The sequence below is a fragment of the Heterodontus francisci genome, chromosome 36 (assembly GCF_036365525.1).
Source record: "Heterodontus francisci isolate sHetFra1 chromosome 36, sHetFra1.hap1, whole genome shotgun sequence".
In the NCBI taxonomy this organism is placed as follows: Eukaryota; Metazoa; Chordata; class Chondrichthyes; order Heterodontiformes; family Heterodontidae; genus Heterodontus; species Heterodontus francisci.
Window position 1 is genome coordinate 49,178,002 of NC_090406.1, and position 26,258 is coordinate 49,204,259.

A 26,258-nucleotide genomic window follows, 5' to 3' on the forward strand; every position below is an offset into this window, starting at 1 on the left:
CTAGGGTTCTAAAAGAGGGAGCTGCAGAGATAGAGGATGTACTGTTTATGGTTTTCCAAAATTCCCTAGATTCTAGTATGGTCCCAGTGATTTGGAAATTAGCAAATGCAACCCTACTATTCAAGAAAGGAGGGAGAGAAAACAAGGAATTGGAGCCTGACTTAATTGTCGGGAAATTGCTGGTATCTATTAAGGAAGTCTTAACAATACACTTAGAAAATCATAGTATGATCAGACAACATGGTTTCATGAAAGGGAAATCGTGTTAGACAAATTTGAGAGTTTTTTGAGGATATAACTAATAGGATAGATAAGGGGGAACCTGTAGATGTGGTGTACTTGGATTTCCAAAAGGCATGTCACATAAAATGTTAATACAAAAGATAAGGGCTCATGGAGTTGGGGGTGCTATATTAGCATAGATGAAGTTAATAGACAGAAAGCAGATAGTAGGGATAAGTGGGGCATTTTCAAGTTACTCTACCGTATTGGAGTGCCACAAGGATTGGTGCTGGGGCCTCAGGTATATTAATGACTTAAACGAAGAGACTGAGTAATGTATCTAGGTTTGCTGACAATACAAGTTAGTTGGGAATGTAAGCTCTGAGGAGAACACAAAGAGGCTGCAAAGAGATATAAACAGGTTAAGCGAGTGGACAACATAAGAACAGGGTGTCAGATGGAGTATAATGTGGGGAGGTGTGAGGTTATTCATTTTGGTAGTAAGAATAGAAAAAAAGAATATTTTTAAAATGGCATGAAACTTTTAATGGTTGATATTCAGAGAGATTTGGTGTACTTGTACAAGAACGTTAGTATGCAGGTGCAGCAAACAATTAGGAAGGCAAATGGCATGTCGATTTTTATTGCAAGGGGATTGGAATACAAGAATAAAGAAGTCTTGCCACAATTTGGTGAGACCACACCTGGAGTATTGTACACAGTTTTGGGTCAGAATTTTACGACCCCCCAAAGAGCGGGAAAATGGCAGGGAAAGGGGCTTAAAATGGAGTGGGTGTTAATTGACAGAAAAATTAACAGACCTGGACCAAAGCACAAATATGAAAAAAAAGTGGGCAGGCACATGGTTAAAAAAAAATGAATGATGAAACAAACTAAAATAAAATAAAATAAACAAAGAAAAAAGAAATAACTAAAAATAAAAAGGGGGCTCATCATGCTCTGAAATTACTGAACTCAATAATACATTGTCAATGTTCAGTCCAGCAGGCTGCAGTGTGCCTGATCAGTAAATAAGATGCTGTTCCTCGAGCTTGCGTTGATGTTCACTGGAACACTGCAGCAATCCCAGGATAGATAAGTGGGCATGAGAGCAGGGGGGAGTGTTGAAATGGCAAGTAACAAGAAGCTCGGGGTTATGCTTTCGGACTGAGCGGCGGTGTTCCGCAAAGCGGTCACCCAATCTGCGTTTGGTCTCCCCAATGTAGAGACCACCACATTGTGAGCAGCAAATCAGTATATTACATTGAAAGAAGTACAAGTAAATCGCTGGTTCACCTGAAAGGAGTGTTTGGGGCCTTGGATAGTGAGGAGAGACAGGAGGTAAAAGGGCAGGTATTACACCTCCTGCGATTGCATGGGAAGGTGCCGTGGGAAGGGGACGAGATGTTGGGGGTAATGGAAGAGTGGACCAGGGTGTCGCAGAGGGAACGATCCCTTCAGAATGCTGACAGGGGAGGGGAGGGGAGGGAAAGATGCATTTGATAGTGGCATCACACTGGACATGGCAGAAATGGCAGAGGATGATCCTTTGGATGTGGAGGCTGGTGGGGTGGAAAGTGAGGACAAAGGGAACCCTGTCGCGGTTCTGGGAGGGAGGGGAAGAGGTGAGGGTAGCGATGCGGGAAATGGGCTGGACACGGTCAAGGGCCCCGTCAACCACAGTGGGGGGGGGGGGGGGGGGAATCCTCGGTTGAGGAAAAAGGAAGACACATCAGAAGCGCTGTCGTGGAAGGTTGCATCGTCAGATCAGATGCGTCCGAGGAGGAGGAACTGGGAGAATGGAATGGAGTCCTTACAGGAGGCAGGGTGTGAAGAAGTGTAGTCGAGGTAGCTGTGGGAGTTGGTGGGCTTATAATGAATATTAGTAGACAGGCTATCCCCAGAGATGGAGACAGAGAAGTCAAGGAAGGGAAGGGAAGTGTCGGAGATGGATCATGAAAAGGTGAGAGAAGGGTGGAAATTGGAACCAAAGTTGATAAAGTTTTCCAGTTTGGGGAGTAGGAAACGGCACCGATAATCATTAACTGGTGATTCTGAAGGGGCTTGGCGGGGTAGAGGCTGCTTCTCCTGGCCGGGGAATCTGGAACATGGGGGCACTGCCTCAGGATAAGGGGTTGAGTATTTAGGACTGAAATGAGGAAAACATTTTTTCACTTAGAAGGTTGTCAAGCTTTGGAATTTTCTACCCCAGAGGGATGTGGATGCTGCATCATTGAGTATAATTCAGACTGAGATCAATAGATTTTTGATCTCTCAGGGAGTCAAAGGACATGGGGAGCAGCAAGAAAGTACAGTTGAGGGAGATGATCAGCCATGATCATGTTGAATGGCAGAGCAGGCTCGAGGGGCTGAATGGTCTACTCCTGCTCCTATTTCTCATGTTCTTAAATTTACTGTCAATGTGAAGCAGTTGGCTTTGTACTAATAATACATTTGTGCAGTATTTATTGGGTGTTAAGGGTTGCATTAATTTTGAAGTGAAGCAGAGCGAGACTACCTCATCCAGGGAGTCTTACTGCTCTTCACTCAGATATCAGGCTCCAGATTCTGATACGAAGCAGCACATTTCCACCTCTGCCATGGCACCCAAAATGTACTGCTTCCGTCCAGTGCTGGGTGTGCTAATATTTCCTGCCCCAACACAGGGCCATATCCTGGTGGGGCCTAGTTCTGACAGAAGGGGAAGGAAATTTGAACTTAACTGTAGGCCTCTGATATTTTAGGTCTTTTGCCTGCTGAGATAGACACCCAGAAATCAGAAGGTCAAACATCCAGAGGGAGGTAAAATTATCTAAGCATGGAATTTAAAAAAAATTCTTTCATGGGATGTGGGTGCCACTGGCAAGGCCAGCATTTGTTGCCCATCCCTAATTGCCCATGACAGCTGAGTAGCTTGTGCGACCATTTCAGGGGGCAGTTAAGAGTTAACCACATTGCTGTAGGTCTGGAGTCACATGTAGGCCAGACCAGGTGAGGACAGCAGATTCCCTTCCCTCAAGGACATTGGTGAACGAGACAGGTGGTTCTACATCACAGGAACAGCCATTCAAGCTAACTGGTGTATATATGCCACACGAGCCTCCTTCCACTCTAATTACCTTGCCCCATATCCCTCAGGTATGCATCACGTCTCTTGTTAAGTATGTCAGTGCTATCTGTGTCAACCACTCCGTGAGGCAGAGACTCATTTTCACCACACTCGGTCTCCAGTCTATCCTCTGAACCCATCAGAGATCTGGGGAAGACCAGATGTTTCACTGGGTACCCAGTGAGTGAAATCGAAGCAAAATAGCATGAAGGGCTATCCATTTACCTTCCCTCTTCAGAGCTCCATCCCATTCCCTCATTAGTCCCAGGACCACAGTAAACACTTTCTCATCATTTAACTTGTCAATACCTTTAATGATGTTGAATCCCACAATCAGATCCCTCCCTTTCTTCTCTCCTGCTTAGATGTCTGGTGCGAAGTTCAAGATAGGTGGCCCTTTGCTGCTCTTTTCTCAGAGCCATCATGTCCTTCCTGTGATTAGTATTCTGAAATGCACATTTTACCCTCATTGGTAATGAACCAACTCATAACAAGCTGCCCAATTCCCTCAGTTTCTTATCCTGTGTTGTATCCTACATCCTATCTATTTAATGTAACTTATGTTTATTCTCCTTCCCTACTCTTCACTTTGCTCTTGCTGACACTGATTTTGATTTCCCATTTCGCAGCCCAACATCTCTCACATCTAGATCCCTCTAAACCTGAGTAACTGAACTGTTTCCAACATCTCCACCTTGAAGTCATCAGCAAATTTTAAGAGTCACTTTCGTCATTCCAAAGTAAATTTAACTTCCTGTATTTGCAAAGTGAGCAGTCCCATAAAAAATTAGCACAAAAATACCTAGTTTTACAGCATTTGCCATCATATACTTTGAAGTTTTATATATGCAAACCTCTGCTGAGAAATCTTTATGCCATGTGGCAGTAGTTTACTAAAGCAGAGATACTGGAGTAGAGATTCATCTTGGCCATGAACAAAAAACCAGTGGCATTGCTTTGGCAGCCTGCCATAGGCCCCACTCAATATTCAGCTCACGAATATTGGGCCAGGCATATGGGTGCTTTACTCTAACACCCAAGACAAATTTCGACCCCATCAGTGGCAAGAGCAACTGTACAGTATCATGGTGTTCATTCTTGCTGGCTGACTCTGCCACTTTCTGCCAGAGCCCATATCACAGGCTTTCATCCAGCCAGTTATGAAACCATTTCAGTAACTTCCCACTTATAGAAGGTTTATGTCAAGTGCTGTACAGATCCATGGTGGTAAAAGGCAAGGCAATTAGGGAGGAGAGTACTTGACAATCCAGCTTATACAGTAATGCCACCGAACCAACTTTTGATTCCCACTCCCATGGACCAAACGCAGTTTCCTCCCCAAGAGCCTTCTTATTTGGCGCTCTTCTCCCCATCACATTTGATGCAACCTGGCTGGATTTTGTTTCCCGACCACATTTAGTTCAGTATGGTATCGCTCCTGCCTTCCACCCCATCATAGACCTTCCCTTTTGTTCTTTATCCCTTTTCCCTTCCCACCTCATTCCTGCCTCTGTACTTACTTAAAACCCAACATTAAAGGACTGCTGGGTCTGCAAATGAAACCTGACCAGAGTCTTATGACTTTTTCCCACGCCCCACCTGACCACCAGAATATAATCAACTTTATTGAAGAGGTCGTGCTATACCTTGGATGGAATCGCTCACTGCAGACTAGGGAGTCCAAATGCATGTTTCCTGCCTTGACGTCCTGGCTGTCACCGTGTCTGACCTGGAAGAGTGACCCAACCCAAACCCGACACATCGGCCCCGGTCGGGTAGCTACGCTCTACCTAACATCTCTTAACTATACCCAATTGTGACAGATATTACCTGACCTGAGTATTTCCAATATTTTGTGTCATTCTTTAATTTCAGTTCTATTTTCACCTGACCTGAGAGATTTTAAAAACCGTTCTATCTGCAAATCCACAGATGGGTACACCTATATTCTTTGGCTGCCCTCAGTTGTACTTTGCAACCCAACCTATTGCATGCCCCATCATCTACCAGTTTACCCTACTACGTGGTCTGCCTAACAGCCACTGCTCTATCAGTTTATTCAATCTCACTGCACAGAAATGGAAAGATTTACAGCACAGGTCATTTGGCCAATCCTGTCTGTATCAGCTGTAAAAGAACTTTACAGCTCTTGGTCAGTAGCCCTGTAGGTTAAGGCACCTCAAGTAAAGGCCTGCTCAGGTCAGGAAAAAGAACCTGACCGATCCACAGCAGACCAGAGCCCTACCATCCCTTTATTTAACTTCCGACGTGTGCGTGATGACATCATAGTGATGGCACTCACTCACTGTGCAGACTCCGTTTCGTCCCAGACTCCTAGCTCGGGTTTATTTATTTTTAATACTTACTGGCATAGCACTTACCGTAAAATAAAGCAAAATACTGCGGATGCTGGAAATCTGAAACAAAAACAAGAAATGCTGGAGTCACTCAGCAGGTCTGGCAGCATCTGTGGAAAGAGAAGCAGAGTTAACGTTTCAGGTCAGTGACCCTTCTTCGGAAGAAGGGTCACTGACCCGAAACGTTAACTCTGCTTCTCTTTCCACAGATGCTGCCAGACCTGCTGAGTGACTCCAGCATTTGTTTTTGTTGTAGCACTTACCGTATGTGCCCGGACCGACCCAAGCCAAACCAGACACGTCGTCGGATTTGGGTCAGGTAGTAGTCCTTTAACCTCAAGTGCACATCCCAGTGTTATTTAAAATTAGATGTTTCTGCCACCCTTTCACGCAAAGTTTCAGATCCCCACCACCCACTGAGTGAAAAAAACTACTCTAATCCTTCTACCAATTACTTTAAATCTATGCCCCCTGATTATTGATCTCTCTGCTCCTTTTTATCCACTCTATCTTGGTCCCTCAATTAAATCTTCTGTTCCAAAGAAAACACCAGCCTATCCAACCTTACCTTGTACCTAAAATTCTCCACTCCTAGCAACATCCTCATCCATTTCCTCTGTGGTATCATCACATCTTTCTTGTAATGCATGACTAGAACTCTACACAGTACACTAGTTGCAGTCTAATAATCTTTTATACAGTTTTTTTTATTTTAGAGATACAGCACTGAAACAGGCCCTTCGGCCCACCGAGTCTGTGCCGACCAACAACCACCCATTTATACTAACCCTACAGTAATCCCACATTCCCTAACACCTCCCTACACTAGGGGCAATTTACAATGGCCAATTTACCTATTACCTGCAAGTCTTTGGATGTGGGAGGAAACCGGAGCACCCGGCGAAAACCCACGCAGACACAGGGAGAACTTGCAAACTCCGCACAGGCAGTACCCGGAATCGAACCCGGGTCTCTGGAGCTGTGAGGCTGCTCTAGCATACCCTCCCTGATCTAAGGCTCTGGGCCTTGGCTAAAAGTATCCCATATGCCTTCTTGACCACCTTATCTACCTGTCCTGTTACCTTCAGGGATCTGTGGACATGCAGTCCAAGGTCCTTCTGTTCCTCTACACTTCTCAGAATCCTACCATTTATTATGTATTCCCTTGTCTTGTTTGTCCTCCCCAAATGCATTACCTCACACTTCTCTGGATTGAATTCCATTTTTCTGCCCACTTGACCAGTGCATTGGTAACTTTCTGCAGTCTAGCTTTCTTCCTCACTATCAATCACAGGGCCAATTTTCATATCATCTGCAAACTTCTTACTGATGCCCCCTAAAGCACTTTGCTTTCCTACATAAATGTGCTCTTCCCCATCACCGCCACCACCCCCCCCCCCCCCCCCCCCACCCCATCTCAATCCTCCACTACCATATTTCAAGTTAAATAGTTTTAAAACAGAAAAACAGACCAGGTATCCTTGCTATGTATATCAATGACAAGTTCACAGACCAAAATAGAGCAGCAGAACAAATCAACACAGAACGACGGTAAAGTAGGACTGGATCTTCTGGATAACAGGTATTAGATGTAATTCAATGCAAATAAGTGAGAGCAACTAATACAGGTACAAGGAACCAAAGATACCCAAAGTTCTGGGTGAGTAGATAAATTTATGAAAGAAGAGCTTGTATACTGTATAAAAACGCATAAGGTTGCAACAACAGAGGGACCAAGGATAAAGAAAGATGTTTCCACTGCGGCTTACAAGGAATTTGCTAGATCCCCATTTGGTGTAGTGTGCTATCCTGCTCACCTACTTGAACATTTACCTACTCGAGAGTTAATGAGGAAACCAACAAAGATTCCAGCATCACTAATTTAGTGAGGAAAGGTTAAGTAAATGTTCTTTTCTTTGGATGAGGGGTCTTCAATGTAATCTAACTGAAGTAGAAGAAATAAATTGGGGAAAAAATGAGCCAGCAACTCTTCTCTGAAGAGCTCAAATACCAGAAGATGCAATTTCAAAATTAGGAAGATAGCTGAAAGCAGATCTGCCAGAACTTTGTCCATCCAAAGTGTGCAGAGCTACAAGAATATTACGGTCGACATAACGAACGAAACAGGGTCCAAGGGTAAGTTAAAATGCAGTGTTATGTAGGATGATGGCCCAAAGCATACTCTGACACTGGAAGGTACATTTCTGCATCTCAAAATGAATTTCAAAATAAACTCTCAAGAGGTCATGTTATTTGGGGACCAGGTGGAAGAGAAGGAAAAGGCTAGAAAGTGCATCAGAAGCCATTCCTTTTAATAATGCACCACTAGAACCAAAATTCAAGTGTTAGCAGTCAGACATTAAACATACTAGAAAACATCATGGGCAGTCACATCATCAAAAAGGTGAGCCCCACAATTCGCAACGAATCCTAAAATTCAACTCAGGCACCCAGTTCATTTTTAACTTTTATTTATGGAAAATTGAAGCGACTCTTTCAGAGTCTAGGCTCAATACAAGTACTTTAACAATAAAGTAACCATGAAATGATCATTAATTCCAAAACAATTCTGGTTTCAGAGGCAGTAAACAAAAATACACAAGAACATGGTACTGTGATTAGCACTACGCACCACTATTAAAGATTCCTTTACATTAAAATCAGTTAATAGAAACAAGATCTAGTAGCGACGCTGGAGGCGGGGATCATTGGACAATCTCTGCAGTCGATCTTGGTCACCAAAGCTGCCTGATCCTTGTATGCCACTGCCTGCCATCATCTGGACAGTGCGGCTCATCGGTTGACCACCAACTTGCTGGGTCCCCGCTTGCACAAATACTCCATGCCTGTGGAAAAAGGATATTGTCTCTCAATTCAGTGGCACTGATGAACATGCCAAGAGCTAAATATGAACAAGCCAAAGTAGGTCCACATAAAGTGTTACAAGCCCCAACAAAAATCAGACCTCTACAAACCAGTAGAAAATCTGTTGATAGGACAAGGCAATTATTACATTTAGCAGAACCATTAATAATCATACTACTGGTTCACAGACCTCAAATTAAAACTTTTTCTACACTACAAGCAAAGATCCGAGATAATAATGAAATCTCACCGGCACATAAACTAACAAGTTATAATCTGAAACTTTTTATTAATACTGAAGTTGCTGTGGGGAAATATATTCTACGCAGGAAATCCGAGCCTCAGTCATCTACCGAATTAATGAACTAGTCCCTGGTGGTGGTTACTCTTCGCATAAACAGTGGACCTTATCCCAATGTGCCCGTCCTATTCCCATACCCTTTTATTCTCCTTGGTTTCAACCAACTAACATTCTTAAATGTTGACATAGGCTAATTCAATCACCAACTAGTACAGCCTCATGTTTCTCTTACTTTTAACCATATATCCACATCCCCTTGTCCTAGACCCCTCACACTAGAAATGATCTGTCTCTTTATATGCTGTTTCTTGCCTTCAATACCTCTTTCAAATCACCCCTTAATCTCCTCTTCTAACAAAAGCAGTCCCAATTTTTCAGGTCTCTATTTATTTTCTCATACCAGGCATCACCCTAGCAAACACACATTTCAGATTATGACATTTCATCAGAAAAAGGTCACGACCTGAAATGTTAACTCTGTTCCTCTCTCCACAGATGCTGCCTGACCTGAGTATTTCCAACATTTTCTGTTTTTGTATCACCCTAGTGAATTAGTGTTATAGTCTCTCCATTGCCTCAAGACCTGCTACTTTTTTTTTTACCCATTCTATCATCCTGTCAGTGTCCAATGCAGCTTCCTTCAGTCCTCAGAATTATTCACTATGCTCCTATTTCAGCAGCATCTTCAAATTTGGACAGCATTTCCTCTAGTCTTGTATCCAGTTCACTGATATACACAGTGAACAGAAGTGGTCTCAAAAAAGAAACCTCTGGGACACTGGAACCCACGTCCAACCACTCCGCGAAACTCCTCCTCTATGCTTCCTCCTTTTTAAAGCAGTTTTTAATTCAATTTGCTGAATCCTGATGAGCACAAATATAATTATGTTTGACCATATGCTATGATTTCTTAAAGTCTACGTAGATTTTTTCTAGTAGGTCCATTTGGGTGGTCACTTGTTTCTCAGTAAATGAAGCAAAACAGAATGGATAATGGCATTGACTTCATTCACTAATGCCAGCAGCAATGAAGACTATACTGACCTCCATTCTGCATATTTACATCAGTCATAAGTTGTCCCGAGAATGCCAAATGAACTCAGTTGCTCTGGTAAAATGAGAAGGATTGGGATCAACCTTTTCACAAAAGTAGTTCATGATCAAATACTTCAATTTTAATTTACTTCTTACCAAGTAACCCTCATTTATAAAACAAAATTCATGTTCAGTTGCAGGATGTAAGTTTCACCCACTCATCTACAGACAGCTGCTGAAACCATTCAAGCAAAAGTTAAAATGTAACCATATGGATATGCAAGTAAGATTCTAAATAGAAAATTAACCCAAGATTGTTCTCTGCTTTTAAAATGTGTTTTGTTTGAAAGATGGCGAAGCAGAAAAAAGGGATATAAACAATTTTAAAACATCAACCCACGTCTATAAAACATTACTCCAGAAAAATGATACTATATAGAAAACATGAAGTCCTTCACAATATTTATTCTGTAAATATAATCTGCCTGACATAACTGGAAATTTTGTAGAATGCAGAACAGTCACAGGACAAAGCCAGTCATGCTTCATAAGCTATTTAGCCATAATGAAACTGAATAAAGATTTTACTTGAAGTCTAAATCAAAATGGTATTTAGTTTTTTGGAAACCATATATGCACAATTCCCATTATGTGAACAAGACCCAAGAAATGATGACAAAAGACAGTTTGTATTAATGGATGTACATACACGTGCAGACAGTATCTGATTAAGGAGTTCAACAAAGTCTAATTTAAATGAAAGCATTCACTTTATAGGAAATGAGTAAACAGATTTTTTGCCACAGAGGCGTCCATTAAGAAATTATCACAAAATTTGGTCAGTTTTGAGTTTTATTTACAGATGATGTCAGGTTAATTTATGAAAGTAGTGTAATGTAATATTCTGATGTGTAAGGTCCAGAGATGGAATAGCAGCACAAATCCCCAGTTCTATAAGAACAATTTTAATGCTTTTGGTGACTAAATGCCCATTCTGGGGAATGGACTTTCTTTTGATTTCTTGCTTCCAGGACAGGTACAAATTAACCAAATGCAGAGTACGGTTTCACCTCCAACAGATGCCTATAGATTAATTTTTTTCTCAGCACATCCCCTGCCCCCTCCCCATCAGCTATCCTTATAGCACAGGAATAAGCCTGCCAAATTATGCAGTTTTGTGCAGCAGAACCACTCAAGGTACTGGCCAAAACTCACTGATGACCTGCAAGAGCCAAAGAAAAACCACTTTCATCCCATTAAATTGGATTGGTTTCAACCCAAGACTCCAATGATTACTGCATATAAATCACATTGCCAACAATACTAGAGAGGATACTGAGAACTCCTGATCAAATATTGTTAACTAGATTTGTGCTCAGCAGGATTCAGCAGCAGCCAACACTCCCAAAGCCAATAAGCTTCTCACTTAATAAAACATGTCTCTTCTTACCCAGGTATTCCTCCTCGTTGCATCATTTGACCTTGTGCAGATTGGGCAGGTATGCCCCTATCCCCTCCTACAATAGCAGAATACTGGGTTATTCTCCACAGAAAACAATTATCTATGACATTTTTATTAGAAACTCAAGTTAATTCAAGAAAAACTCATCAAATTTATTCCTTATTGTGGCTAAGTGTTTGTTTGCCACTACTATATTTCAGGGGAAAATACTTTCAGCCACTGAACAGAAATAAATTAGAACCAAAGCATCACCTCAAAAACATCCTGTTCCCCAACCTAACAGAAGGGTGAAATTCAGTGTCCTAGAACTTATTAGACAATGCACACAAATTCATTAAGCTGTAAAGGCCAGTGCTGTTACAAACTTTAAAGCCATTTGGCTTTCAGTAATGCCAGTTTGGCAGCACCGCTGCTTGAATCAAGTGGCTACAGATAAACTAGGCTGATACTTTACTGCAGTGGTGAGAAAGATGTGCATTTCTAGGGATGATTCCTTTCAAAGAGATGAACCTTGCCAGCGTGTTCAGTTCAGTGTTAAAAAATCCCATGGCAGTGGAGAGTAGAGATATCTCCCAGTGCCCTGACTAACATTCTTCTCCCAAACACCTGCTGTGTGGAACTAGCTATCACATTTGCATAAATATCAGTGACTGCACTTCAAAAGTAACCCTCTGGATTTAAAGTTCTGTGGCATGTCCTGGAAATGTTTAATAAGGCACCATATGAATTCAAAATAGCTTATAATTGGAGTTAGATTTGTCCCATTTTACTACAGACTAAAAGTACCATTTACCAATAACTAGGGACCTGAAACTTCTTCACCTAAAGTACATATTAACAAAAGAAACTGCTATGGATTCTGGAAATTTGTACTATATTTTAAATAGGTACTGTACTTGCTGCAAATGCATGGTTGTCTCAAGAGACTAGATTACTGGTTGCAATTGTTAAAGTCAACTTAATTTCTTGCCCCCCCCCACCCCAGTGAAGTCTGCTCTTAATGAGGAAATGCTATTTAAAATCTACATTTGCGCAGAGGTACAGTTTGTGAATGTAAAACTGTACACAGTTAAACCAAAAAAAAGTACAAAAAGTTCCTAATCATAATCACGTGTGTTTGCTATTGAGTTGATACATTAGTGCTCAAGTAGAGTTTGCACACGTAGCAAATATAAAAGCAAGATTCTAAATCCACTTCCAACAAGAAGCCAGCAGGAAACAAATCATTTGAAACGGCAAGTTAAATTTAGGAAAATATCAAAATTGACAAAAGTTCCACATAACAGTAACCTTCCGTCCCATCAACGGGGTTAGATAGCCTGATACAACACACTCAGTACAGAGTACACACTTGTCAGATCTAAAGTGAGAATAGCCAATTATTCACTGTACTGCCCAGATCAGTGAAGCAGGCCTATGGAGGATCCAGGCCAGTCAATGGTTTGGGGCAGTAATTTGATTTTGCATGGAGTACACTATGAAGAGATCATGGGATAGATCCCATCATAAATCCATTGCCATGCTTATGGAGTGGGCAAAGAGCAATCCAACAGAGAGACAACCACACGGTTGCTCTTTAATTCCAACATTTCACATGGCCCTGCTGACACACTCAACAATTCAGTCCCACAGACATCATCTATCTAATCCATTTCTCCATAATATGCTGTAATTTGGATAATATGTCTAACATTAAAAAACATTAGATGTCTTTTCATTACAAGTTCCTCTTCCCTAACAGGTTACCTTGCCAACGATCGTGATCTCTTCCCATCATTCCTCCATCCAAGTTAGCTTGCCAAGAACGTTCTGGATGGCCTTCCAATTTCCGCCCATGATCAGTGTTCCAATCCCTACTATCTCTGCACAAGCAAAAGTAACATCTTACAATGTAAGTGAGCCAATATGTAAAATATTTCCAAAAGAGATATGCTAGGTGGGGTGACAGTTCAGCTGAATTTCCACAGCCACTACAAGTTTTACACATGAACTTCAATTTCCTTCATGCCTACCTAAGTTATATTCATTCAGGTGTTGCTTTGGCTGCTCCTCCCCCAACTCCTGCCCTCTAAACTCTGCAGTTCTCCACCCTCCTTACCGTCATCTCCAAGCTCATCTCTAAAATTAGAATACGAGAGAAAGCTAGCTAGAAATACAAAGACAGATAGTAAGAGTTTCTATAGATATTTAAAAAAGAGAGTTAACAAAGCGAGCATTGGTCCTATAGAAAGTGAGTCTGGGGAATTAATAATGGATAATGAGATGGTAGATTAATTGAACAGATACTCTGCATCGGTCTTCACTATTGAGGATACAATTAACATCCCAGAGTTAGCTTTAAGTCAGGAAATGGAAGGGAGGGAGGAACTCAAGAAAATTACAATCACCAGGGAAGTGGTACTGAGCAAATTGCTGGAGCTGCAGGCTGACAAGTCCCCGGGTCCTGATGGACTTCATCCTAGGGTGCTAAAAGAAGTGGATAGTGAGATAGTTGATGCGTTAGTTTTAATTTTCCAAAATTCCCTAGATTCGGGGAAGGTTCCGTTAGATCGGAAGATAGCGAATGTAACTCTATTCAAAAAGGGAGACAGAAAGCAGGAAACTACAGGCCAGTTAGCTTAACATCTGTCTTAGGGAAAATGTTAGAAGCTATTATTAAAGACGTTATAGCAGGTGATCAGGCAGAGCCAACATGGTTTTGTTAAAGGGAAATCAGGTTTAACCAATTTATTGGAGTTCTTTGAGAGAGTTACATGTGCTGTGGATAAAGGGAAATCGGTGATGTATTGTACTTAGATTTCCAGAAGGCATTTGATAAGGTGCCACATCAAAGGTCATTACAGAAAAGAAAAGCTCATGGTGTAGGGTGTAACATATTGGCATGGAAAGAAGATTAGCTAGCTAACAGGAAACAGAAAGTAGGTGTAAATTAGTCATTTTCTGGTTGGCAAGATAGAACGAGTGGTGTGCCACAGGGATCTGTGCTGGGGCCTCAACTTTTTACAATTTATATAAATGACTTATATGAAGGGACCAACGGTATGGTTGCTAAATTTGCTGATGCCACAAAGATAGTTAGGAAACTAACTTGTGAAGAGGACATAAGGGGGTTGCAAAGGGATATAGATAGGTTAAGTGAGTGGGCAAAGACCTGGCAAATGGAGTATAATGTGGGGAAAGTGTGAGATTGTCCGCTTTGGCAGCAAGAATAAAAAAGCAGCATATTATCTAAATGGTGAGAGAATGCAGAGCTCAGATGCAGAGGGATCTGGGTGTCCTCGTGCATTAATCGCAAAAGGTTAGTGTGCAGGTACAGCACGTAATTAGGAAAGCTAACAGAATGTTATCGTTTATTGCAAGGGGAATTGAATAGAAAAGTAGGGAGGTTATGCTTTAGCTATACAGGGCATTGGTGAAACCACATCTGGAGTACTGTGTACAGTACTGGTCGTCTTCTTTAAGGAAGGATGTAAATGCGCTGGAGGCAGTACAGAGAAGGTTTACTAGACTGATACCTGGAATGGGCAGGCTGTCTTATGAAGAAAGATTGGACAGGCTAGGCCTTTATCCTCTGAAATTTAGAAGAGTAAGTGGCAACTTGTTTGAAATGTTTAAGATCCTGAGGGGTCTTGACAGGGTGAATGTGAAAGGATGTTTCCCCTTGGGGGAGAATCTAGAACTAGGGGTCACTGTTTAAAAATAAGGGGTCACCCATTTAAGACAGAGATGTGGAGAAATTTCTTCTCTTAGAGGGTCGGCTTCTTTGGAATTCTCTTCTTCAAAAGGCGGTGGAAGCAGAGTCTTTGAATATTTTTAAGGCAGAGGTAGATAGATTCTTGATAAGCAAGGGGGTGGAAGGTTATCGGGGGCAGGTGGAAATGTGGAGTAATCTGTTCAGCCATGAACTTATTGAATGGCGGAGCAGGTTCGAAGGGCTGACTGGCCTACTCCTGCTCCTAATTCCTATGTGACTCACTTGTTCAGCCCTCAATCACCTGCCCACCAAATTTCTAACCTTTCTTTGCTCCTGTGCTTCCCAACATTCTAAATGGATCCTTACACTCCACTCACAAAACCAGCAGCCATGACCAGTATCTCCTGTGAAACCTTACCACCTCTGTCTTTTGGCAGTTATTCATGCCTCTACCTTCTCTACTCATGGACCCATTTCTGTGGATATACCCTTGCATGGCTCCACTTTTATCTGTCCCAGCGAGCCAATGCATCCGCAGCAATGTTGTCTCCTGCATTCCCCACCCATTTCCAGCAATACACCCCAAAATGTCACTCTCAGCCCCTCCTCAGTTGCATGTTGCTCAGGTATTAATATGTATGATATCCAGTTTAATATCTCCCATCACTTCTCTCAACTCCACAACAACCAGAATCTCCTCCAAGTGAATTAAGGAAAGACCAAAGCCACTGAATTTGGGTCCTTCCAAAGGTTCCATATCCTTACCACATATTCCATCTCCCTCCCCAACTGCTCAATGATTCAACAGGGTATACAGAGAAACTATTTCTGTTGGGAGAATCCAGAACAAAAGGCACAATCTTCTAATTAGATATAAGCCATTTAGGAATGATATTAGGAAGCACTACAAGGGTAGTGGAAAACTGGAACTTGCACCCCCCACCTCCCCTCCCTCAAAAGGATGCTGGATCAAGTCAATTTTTCAAGACTGAGATTGATAAATATTTTTAGGTAGGAGATCAAGGATACTGAACAAAGATGGGTGAGTATAGTTGCAATACAGATCAGCCATAATCTAAATTAACAACAAAACAGACTTAACAGCTGAATGACCTACTCCTATTCCTTTTGTCCATCTCAGCTGAAATCCTTATCCATGCTTTGATCTGCTCCTCCAGAATCTCCAATTCCTTTGAAGATTCACCATAGGTATGCAAGAAAACCCATTTACACATCACTCCAAGCCTTACCTACCTACCTAAGCTCCCTATCTCCCAAAATATTCTTGTCTTCGAGAAACCGCATCCACGACCATATCCTACTTCTGATCTTTGCCAACCTTGTACCTAACCTTAGTTCTTTGTTCCTCCAATTCTAGACTTACGTTCAAACCTTCTCCCTCTGTTTGTGGAACACTTACCTTGATTGGCGAGGGATAATTCCTCCTCTGTCTCCTACACGTTTCATGTCTGGTCCATAGCCACCACCAGACCCGCCCCAACCCTCTCGCTGTGACCCTGAATCACGACTGTGACGCTCTGCACCTCCATGTCTTCCATCAGGATAATGCTGAATACATGATACAAATATTTGAAGTTTGTTCAGAAAATTATGTAGAATGACAACTTATTTTATGCTTTGATTTTTGAACACAATTTCTTTCAAATCAGCATCATTTTCAACAACAGCTGTTAATATATAGTTCCCATATTGGAATAAGGAAGCAGATTACTGCTCAGTGATGAGACCTGGGAAAATGCACATTGGTAGCCTCACAATAAAACCTTGCTGCTTTCCCTCCATAGAATAGTTAGTGCTATTCTGAACCCTTCTGTCTTGCTCCTTCAAAGTTGCAAATACGGCCTTTGTGCTTTTCCTCTTCCTGGTATTAAAATCAAAACTCATTACACTATTTCTGACTCTCCCGATATCAGAAAACTGGGGAATCTTCCCTTTCACCAATAAAAAAAAGTTTTTAAAATTGAGCTTAATATCAACCCTCACTTGGTCTTTCATTTAGGTTTAGATCACAGAGTAATGTCAAACTTGTCTGTAAAGAAGAATAATCACGAAAACAATCATTCATTCAGCGCCATTGAGAAAGAGAGAGACAGAGACTGCTTACTTCCCCTCTGCTCCCATTCCTCCACTTGGAATAATCGTTAGGTGGTCAAACAATCGAAAGCTCAAGTCTGAACTCTCAAGTGAGTGGCGAAGTCTCAAGAGTGAGTGTCATGATGAACAATATAACACATTCAAATGCATTGTCACCAACTCCATCAATGCAAGATACATGCTATACCAGAGCAGGTGGTTCCACCTGTCTGCACTGTGGACCTTCATCATCTGTGTGCCTCTGTAACTGAACTGGAATACACACCAACCCCTGGATATATTAATATGTGCTCTTAAACTTGGCCTTCAGATGTACTTTCAGAATCTTTACCCCACATCTCAGTTTCCTCATTAGCTCTACGTGACATTCGTCTTCACATATTGTGAAGAGACCTTGACAGGGCAAGATAGGGACATAAATGTTTCAGATGCCCAGGTTCAATGCCATGTGCCTATTACTTACAGCAGGTCCTCATGTGAAAGGCTTTAACAAAGGAATATCACCAACATGAATCTGACTACCCCCCACCCCTTCCATGATACTCAGTTACAGATCTCCTTCTTTGCAACTGATATCCTTCTGAGGTCTAATAGACATCAAGACTCCGTTGCCAAGAAAAATACGACAATTCTGGTTTAAGATCTGTAAGTGTCAATCCCATAGCTTCCAATTTCATACATGCAATTAATAAATTTATTCAAGCAAAATGAAATATGTTACCTGTCCATCTCTATCACCAATCATGCCTCGAGAACTGTGTAAGAAAGCAACACAACAAAACTGAAATGAGTTTTTAGACTGCCACAGAAAGGAGCACATAAATCAACTCCCAAAGTACAATTTAAATATTTAATTCAATTAGTATGACTTATACTGTTAAGTAATATGACTAGTGGACTGTCTTCATCGGGTTTCCTCTTCAGCTGTATCTGTTAAGCGACTGGAATAGCTTGGAGAACTGCTCCCACCGTCATTACTAAAAGGCTCAAAAGGATCATCTTTGTTTTGTTAAACACCCTCACACAGCACTGATAAAGAATTTCCACCAGCAACCCATTTTAAATTAGAACAGCTAAAAAATTTTAAGTACTTACTCAGTCATGCGCTGTTTAAGCATGTAGGTCAGACCAGATTAAGATAATCAACATAAAACAAGTTTGTTCCAGGGTTCCACCTAGTTTTATATTGGTCAATTTTCTAACTTAACAGAACACTGAACCTGAAGTTCAAGAGGAAGTCAGATGAAGAGCTTTTTCAGCATAAAGTAGCTCACTCCCTCTTATATACTATTTATTTTTTTTAAAAACAGAATTGGTTTCCTGTCTGGCAGTATACATCTCAACTCTTACATTTTCTCTGCCATTCCAGGTGGATCTAATTGCAGGCTGTACATTTTCCTGGGATGGTCCATGTGTATCCTACAGTAACATTTTAAACTGAGTCAGTGTTGCAGACCATCTTAGATACAATTCACTATGGGAAAATGTATTTGGTACTGAACTGAAACACCATTACTTGGCTCAGCAGCCAAAAGCACCAACTGGACCACAGAAGTTCCAGGTGATAGGAGATGCGAAACATGGGGTCTCCCTGAAGGGTGAGCAAACAAGCAAACTGAATACATTTCTTAGCTATCAAACTCCTCTTAAAATGATATAGAGTACCTCATACTAAGACTCCTTTGTTGAAGCTTTTCAATTCCTTTAATTTCATTCTAATTATACATACAAACTATTCAGTTCACCTTTACAGTTGGAACAGGTTCCAATTACCCTTGACTAATTTATAAATTTTTCTCTGTTGTTTAGCTTTCAGATCAGTGCAGTACTCCTGTCATTAGTTAAACTAATTCCACTCAAATCTGGCTGTAGGAAAATGTTGCCAAACCAAACTTCTTGTGTAGAATCTGATTCCACTGCATCGCAAACCTGCAGAGATGTCATCAGACCTTCAATGCTCATCCTACCCATTAGACAGTACAACCTAGTGCACCATCCACCCCAAACGCCCTTAACTCCTGAGTATATCGCCTAAGAAATTATACCTCCACACTGAGGTAATCAAGCAAACTCCAACAGACTCATGACCCATCTCTACATACGCTTAAATCTCCCCCACCCCACCACTTTGGTGCGTCTCAACATCCATAGGAACATAACATTTTGGAGATCTTTTCCATCTTTAGGAATTCAGTTCATACCCAGAATCACGCCTGTCTGGCATTCGATCAGGTTTCCAGTCGCCACGAGGCGGCCCTCTTCGTGGAGATTCGCGCCGAGGGCTGTGGTTGCGATGGGAGCCGTGATCAAGATGTCTATCATGGTCTCTACCTGATTTCATAATAATATCACGGCCCCGACTACCACCCCGCCTATCATGGAATCCTTCAAGTCTCTTGTCAAACCTTCCTCCAAATGGCCCTTCATCCCGACGTGGTGGCCCACTATCTCGGCGATCAAATCGATCCGTTCTCCTGGGCAAGAGAAATGACATTAAGCAACAATATGGCCAAACTTGTTTTCACTAGTGGAAAAATTAACCAAGGCCAGTGAAAACAAAGCATAATGCAAACACCAGTTAGGATCTTTATATCAATATGGAGGTCTGAGGGCTGGGTGATCGGGACACTATTTTCTCTGGGATCCGGGCCCTAAGCAAATCCAGACCGATGGGGTAACTGTTTCCCCTTTCTGCCAGTTGTTAAAAAAAAAAACTTAAGTCAGAAGAACCCCTGGCAGTCACTCTAGCTACAATTTAATTAAAATAAATTAGCAAGTGACAATCTCATACAGAGCTGCAAAGCTGGCTGGTGCAGAATGGCCACTGGTGGTTATATCTAATTTGGGCTACACCTGATCTCAGAGCTTAATATGATACAGGAGAAGTGGAAAATGTTGCAACTCTCATCACTAGAACCCATTAAATTTTAAACTTAATAAGCAACGTATAAATTTGTTGGAATTCTTTGAAGAAGCAACTTGCACTGTGGATAAAGGGGAACCGATGGATGTACTGTACTTAGATTTCCAAAAGGCATTTGATAAGGTGCCACATCAAAGGTTACTGCAGAGAAGAAAAGCTCATGGTGTAGGGGATAACATATTGGGATGGATAGAAGATTAGCTAGCTAACAGGAAACAGAAAGTAGGCATAAATTAGTCATTTTCCAGTTGGCAAGATATAACGAGTGTTGTGCAAAAGGGATCAATGCTGGGGCCTCAACTTTTTACAACTTATATAAATGACTTGGATGAAGGGACTGAAGGTATGATTGCTAAATTTGCTGATGATACAAAGATATATAGGAAAGCAAGTTCTAAAGAGGATGCAAGGAATATAGATAGGTTAAGTGAGTGGGCAAAGTTCTGGCAAATCGTGTATAATGTGGGAAAATGTGCAATTGTCCATTTTGGCAGGAAGAATAAAAAGGAAGCATATTATCTAAATGGTGAGAGATTACACAGCTGAGATGCAAAGGGATCTGGGTGTCCTAGTGCATGAATTGCAAAAGGTTAGTATGCAGGTACAGCAAGTAATTAGGAAAGCTAATAGAATGTTATAGTTTATTGCGAGGGGAATTGAATATAAAAGTAGGGATGTTATGCCAGTTATATAGGGCATTGGCGAGACCACATCTGGAGTACTGTGTACAATATTGGTCTCCTTATTTAAAAAACGATTAAATGTGTTGGAAGCAGTACAGCTAAGATTTACTAGACTAAAACCTAGAATGGGTGGGTTGTCTTAAGAGGAAAGGTTGGACAGGCTAGGCTTGTACCCGCTGGAGTTAAGAGTAAGAGACAACTTGATTGAAACATACAAGATCCTGAGGGGTCTTCACAGGGCAGATGTGGAAAGGATGTTTCCCCTTGTGGGAGAATTTAGAACTAGGGATCAATGTTTAAAAATAAAGGGGTGCCCGTTTAAGACAGAGATGAGAATTATTTTCCCCGAGTGTCATGAGACTTTGGAACTCGCTTCCTCAAAAGACGATGGAAGTAGAGTCTTTGAATATTTTTTAAGACAGAGGTAGACAGATTCTTCATAAGCAAGAGGGTGAAAGGTTATTGGGGACAGTGGAGAATGGAGTTGAGGTTACAATCAAATCAACCATGATTTTGTTGAATGGCAGAGCAGGCTCGAGGGGCCGAGTGGCCTACTCCTGCTCCTAATTCATATGCGCGTAACAGACTCATGTCAGGCATTTGAAATAACAATGATAAAAACCTCTAACTTTTATTTAAAACCATCACTTTCTGGAGTGTCCAATCTATTTCAAGCAATTGCATCAAAAAGTTATTTTAAGATTTATTTTCACTAACATTGACAAATTTGTTTTAGTCAATAGTTTTCCCCAATTAGTATTTGGGACGAGAAACTTTTGGGAAGATACTGACAATCAGGAGAACTGCAGACATGCAACCAAACACATTTTAGCTAAGCTAACATTTTAGGCTTCGTGTAAATGAATCTTAAGTAAAACTGAACTAGAATTCCTTAAATTAGCCAAAAGGCTGCAAACATATGAAACCGCTTTCTGGGAAAAGCAGAGTTTCCACGTCCCTTGGCGCCATCCTAGCAGGTTCATCGTTCAGTTATCAAGATAACAATGAAATTTCGTAGTTTCATAACTGTGTATTTTTAAAGTTCATTAATTTAATTCCTTTGCAGCACATGCAGGATTTTCAAATCATAAACACCCACAACAACCAATGCTCCAAACTTCCTTAAATCCAAGACGGCTGTGCAAGTATAATTAACTTCCACCCTTCATCTGCCAGTCTCGACATACATCACATGGTCTACCCTGGACTGTGACTCACCTGTCGATCTGCATATCTGGAAACCCCCGACCTCGATCCCGGTGATCAAAGTCATTGAACCTTTCTGGGCGGCCAAAGTCTGACCCGTGACTGCTGTACCTGTTGTCACTGTCCAGGGCCATACGTTTCTGATCAGGCCAGTACTGATCATCCCGTCTAGGAGAGGAAGATTAAAACCATTTTTAGGATTACACACAATACCAAGTAGGCAAAGAAGTAATAAGCGGCAATACAGATTAAACATTTACCTATCACTATCATATGGCCTTTTAATGCCACCACGGCGTTCATGCTCATAGCGCATTTGCTCCTGCTGACGTCGGAGTTCTTCTTTCTCTCTATTAATTCGCTCCTGTTCTCGCCTCCGCTCCTGTGCAGCATAGGAAAGACATTGTTAGGATTGTACAATGGATAACATAGAAAAAGAAAGCTTAATTTAATTCTGAATGCAATCTATTGATAATTTCTATTTGAATTAAACAATTGGTACCACATATCTTTACATTTTTGTACTAACACATGAGTTAGTCATGACGGTTAAAAGGCCACAAAATACAACTAGATAGGTAGGTGTTTCTCCACCTCTGAATAAAAAGTAACTGAAAATGTATCCCTACATTTGCCGTTTCTTTAGCCACCAGGTTAACTGAATGAACTAAAGGTGTACAGTTCCTCAATTATCGGTATTCTTCTGGGTCCTCCTGTTTTACCTGCTCTATTCGAATTCTCTCCCGTTCCAGCCTTTCACGTTCTAGCCGTTCCCTCTCAAGGCGCCTCCTTTCAACTTCAAGCCGCTCCCGCTCCCGTTGGAGCAGCTCCCGCTCTTCGCGCTCTCGCATACGCTCTCTCTCCCACTTCTCCCGTTCTCTGTTAGAGGAAAATAGATTTTCAGGTAATAAAAACAAAACCAGTTATCGAAAGAAAAGCACCACTTACCAGAAAAAAGCTCATTTCAATGTATAAGTTTCCCCTTTATCAAAGAATGCAGAAAAGAGCTGAACATATCCATTGCCCTAATGCTCGCTAATCAGGCAAATGATTCCTTTTGCTCAGCCACTTCAAAACTGCCATTGTGATCAGAAAGCACAATCTGGACAGTTTCCATCTTACATAGGCTCCCATGGTAAAACTCAGCACCCTTTCCCCCCAAGGTTACACTCCTACCCAAAAACTCACTATTAACCAGCGTCCAATCTTAGCACCAGGTTTGATCCAGAGAGATAACATTTATTAAAACACAAAGGCTGCTTACGTTCACCTCCACAATAGCGCCTGCCTCTACTGAAGCCATCGTCCACGTATTTGTTACTTTTAGATTCAACTTGTCCTCTGACCTCACTAGCTTCTCTCCTCAGGGATTCCAACTCATCCAAACCAGCAAAGCCTACACCAAGTGCTGCATAAGATCACAAGAACTAGGAGCAGGAGTAGGCCATCCGGCCCCTCGAGCCTGCTCCGCCATTCAGTAAGATCATGGCTGATCTTTTCGTGGACTCAGATCCACTTACCCGCGCTCTCACCGTATCCCTTAATTCCTTTATTGTTCAAAAAGATATCTACCTTAGCTTTAAAAACGTTTACTGAAGAAGCGATAACTACTTCACTGGGCAAGGAATTCCATAGATTAACAACCCTCTGGGTGAAGAAGTTCCTTCTTAATTCAGTCCTAAATCTGCTCCCTCTAATCTTGAGGCTATGCCCTCTTGTCCTAGCTTCACCTGCCAGTGGAAACATCCTCTCTACTTGTATCTTATCTATTCCCTTCATCATTTTATATGTTTCTATAAGATACCCCCTCACTCTTCTGAATTCCAATGAATATAATCCCAATCTACTCAGTCTCTCCTCATAAGCCAACCCCCTCAACTCCGGAATCAACCTAGTGAAACTCCTCTGCACCCTCTCCAGTGCCAGTACATCCTTTCTCAAGTAAGACCAAAACTGCACACAGTACTCCAGGTGCGGCCTCACCAGTACCTTATACAGCTGCAACATAACCTCTCTGCTTTCAAACTCAATCCCTTTAGCAATGAAGGACAAAATTCCATTTGCCTTCCTAATTACTTGCTGTACCTGCAGACCAACCTTCTGCGATTCATGCACAAGGACACCCAGGTCCCTCTGCATGCTGCAACTTTTTACCATTCAAGTAACAATCCTTTTTACTGTTACTCCTACCGAAATGAATGACTTCACATTTATTAACATTGTATTCCATCTGCCAGACCTTTGCCCACTCACTCAATGTATCTATGTTCCTCTGCAAAGTTTCACAGTCATCTGCACACTTTGCTCTGCCACTCATCTTAGTGTCATCTGCAAACTTTGACACCCTACACGTGGTCCCCAACTCCAAATCATCTATATAAATTGTAAATAATTGCGGTCCCAACACCGATCCCGGAGGCACACCACTAGTGACTGATTGCCAACCAGAATAGCACTCATTTATCCCCACTCTCTGCTTCCTGTTAGTCAACCAATCCTCTATCCATGCTAATACTGGGTGGCACAGTGGCGCAGTGGTTAGCACCGCAGCCTCACAGCTCCAGCGACCCGGGTTCAATTCCGGGTACTGCCTGTGTGGAGTTTGCAAGTTCTCCCTGTGTCTGCGTGGGTTTCCTCAGGGTGCTCCGGTTTCCTCCCATATGCCAAAGACTTGCAGGTTGATAGGTAAATTGGCCATTATAAATTGCCCCTCGTATAGGTAGGTGGTAGGGAAATACAGGGACAGGTGGGGATGTTGTAGGAACATGGAATTAGTGTAGGATTCGTATAAATGGGTGGCTGATGGTCAGCACAGACTTGGTGGGCCAAAGGGCCTGTTTCAGTGCTGTATCTCTAAAACTAAAACTAAAAAAAACTTTACCCCTAACACCATGCATCCTTATCTTATGCCTCTTGTGCGGCACCTTGTCGAAGGCCTTTTGGAAATCTAGATACACCACATCCACTGGGTCCCCATTGTCCACCTTGCTCGTAATGTCATCATAGAATTCCAAAAGATCTGTCAAGCATGACCTGCCCTTCATGAACCCATGCTGCGTCTGCCCAACGGGACAATTTCTATCAAGATGCCCTGCTATTTCTTCCTCGATAATAGACTCAAGCATCTTCCCCACTACAGAGGTTAAGCTAACCGGTCTATAATTCCCCATCTTTTGTCTACCTCCCTTTTTAAACAGTGGGGTCACATCTGCTGTTTTCCAATCTGCTGTTTTCCAATCTGCTGGGACTACCCCAGAGTCCAGTGAATTTTGGAAAATTACCGCCAGTGCACCTGCTATTTCTCCCGCCATCTCTTTTAGTACCCTAGGATGCATTCCATCAGGGCCAGGAGACTTATCAATCCTTAGCTCCATTAGCTTGCCCAACACTACCTCTTCCGTAATAATGATTGTTTCCAGGTCCTCACCTACATTCGTCTCTTTGTCAATTACTGGCATGTTATTAATGTCCTCCACTGTGAAGACCGGTACAAGTCTCACTCATGCATCTGCCCTCAATGATCTCAACTGATTCCAATGCATGATGCACAAAATTAAACATTTTCTGGCCAATAGAGTCCTCTAGCAGCACAGACGGCCATTCGACCCATCAAGTCCACACCGGTTCTTTCCACCCCCACTTTCAAATTCTTTCACGACTTTTTGTAGGTCTACATCCCAATCTACACCAGATGGCCTTCCAACCTTGCTCTTCTGTGAGTCCACTCACTTGTGTGCCTTGTGTCATGCGTAACAAGAGCCTCCAACCATCTTGGGTTTCAACTCTGTACCTTCCTCCTTAAATCTCTCCACCTGCCGACCTCTATTCCCAGCTTTAAAAATCTACAAAAGAACCATTTGTGTGACCATGCTTTCATTATCTCCTAACTTTTTCATCGCTACTCCATCTGCTTCTCCTCAGAAGCGCTTTGGAGGCTTTTGACATTAAAGGCACTACTTGAATATCCCTATTTTTGAAAAGTCACTGGGAGTCTCATGGCAATCTGCATTGGGCATCTGCTAGAGGGAGAAAGAGCTGATTTGCCATTTATCCCAAAAGGGTGTTATTCAGCCAGTTGCCACTGACCAAAGATCAGTGGGTTTCTCCATTCCCTGAATTAAAGCAACCCATTTATATCAAACACAGCTATCTTCAAGTTGCAGTGATAGGATCTCTCTCATATATGGCTCCTCTTGCAGTTCAGAAGTAAAAGTGTTTTACTATCTTACTAAAACACCAATTTTCACCAAGACCATTTTAAAATCTCAATTAGGTTTTATTCAAAT

At 41.9% G+C, this 26,258-nt stretch overlaps 1 protein-coding gene and 1 non-coding gene across 3 annotated transcripts in view; both read right to left on the reverse strand.

The window, feature by feature from the left end:
* Positions 1–8,142: 8,142 nt before the first annotated feature.
* Positions 8,143–26,258, reverse strand: part of safb (scaffold attachment factor B) — a 70,559-nt gene continuing 52,443 nt past the window's right edge. The window contains exons 15-24 of one of the 2 annotated variants that reach the window (XM_068016658.1): positions 22,695–22,851; positions 22,233–22,354; positions 21,985–22,140; positions 19,362–19,634; positions 17,882–17,915; positions 16,466–16,614; positions 13,098–13,213; positions 11,340–11,406; positions 9,899–9,962; positions 8,447–8,534 (exon numbers count right to left, since the gene is read on the reverse strand). In XM_068016658.1, the coding sequence (XP_067872759.1) occupies positions 9,923–9,962; positions 11,340–11,406; positions 13,098–13,213; positions 16,466–16,614; positions 17,882–17,915; positions 19,362–19,634; positions 21,985–22,140; positions 22,233–22,354; positions 22,695–22,851 (1,114 nt within the window). In that variant the 3' untranslated portion in view covers positions 8,447–8,534; positions 9,899–9,922. Of the gene's footprint in view, positions 8,535–9,898; positions 9,963–11,339; positions 11,407–13,097; positions 13,214–16,465; positions 16,615–17,881; positions 17,916–19,361; positions 19,635–21,984; positions 22,141–22,232; positions 22,355–22,694; positions 22,852–26,258 lie in introns of both variants that reach the window. The other variant, XM_068016657.1, reaches the window with a different exon arrangement.
* LOC137351848 (small nucleolar RNA SNORA42/SNORA80 family) lies at positions 12,736–12,874 on the reverse strand. Its single transcript, XR_010969589.1, has one exon. It is a non-coding gene; the product is annotated as a small nucleolar RNA SNORA42/SNORA80 family (small nucleolar RNA).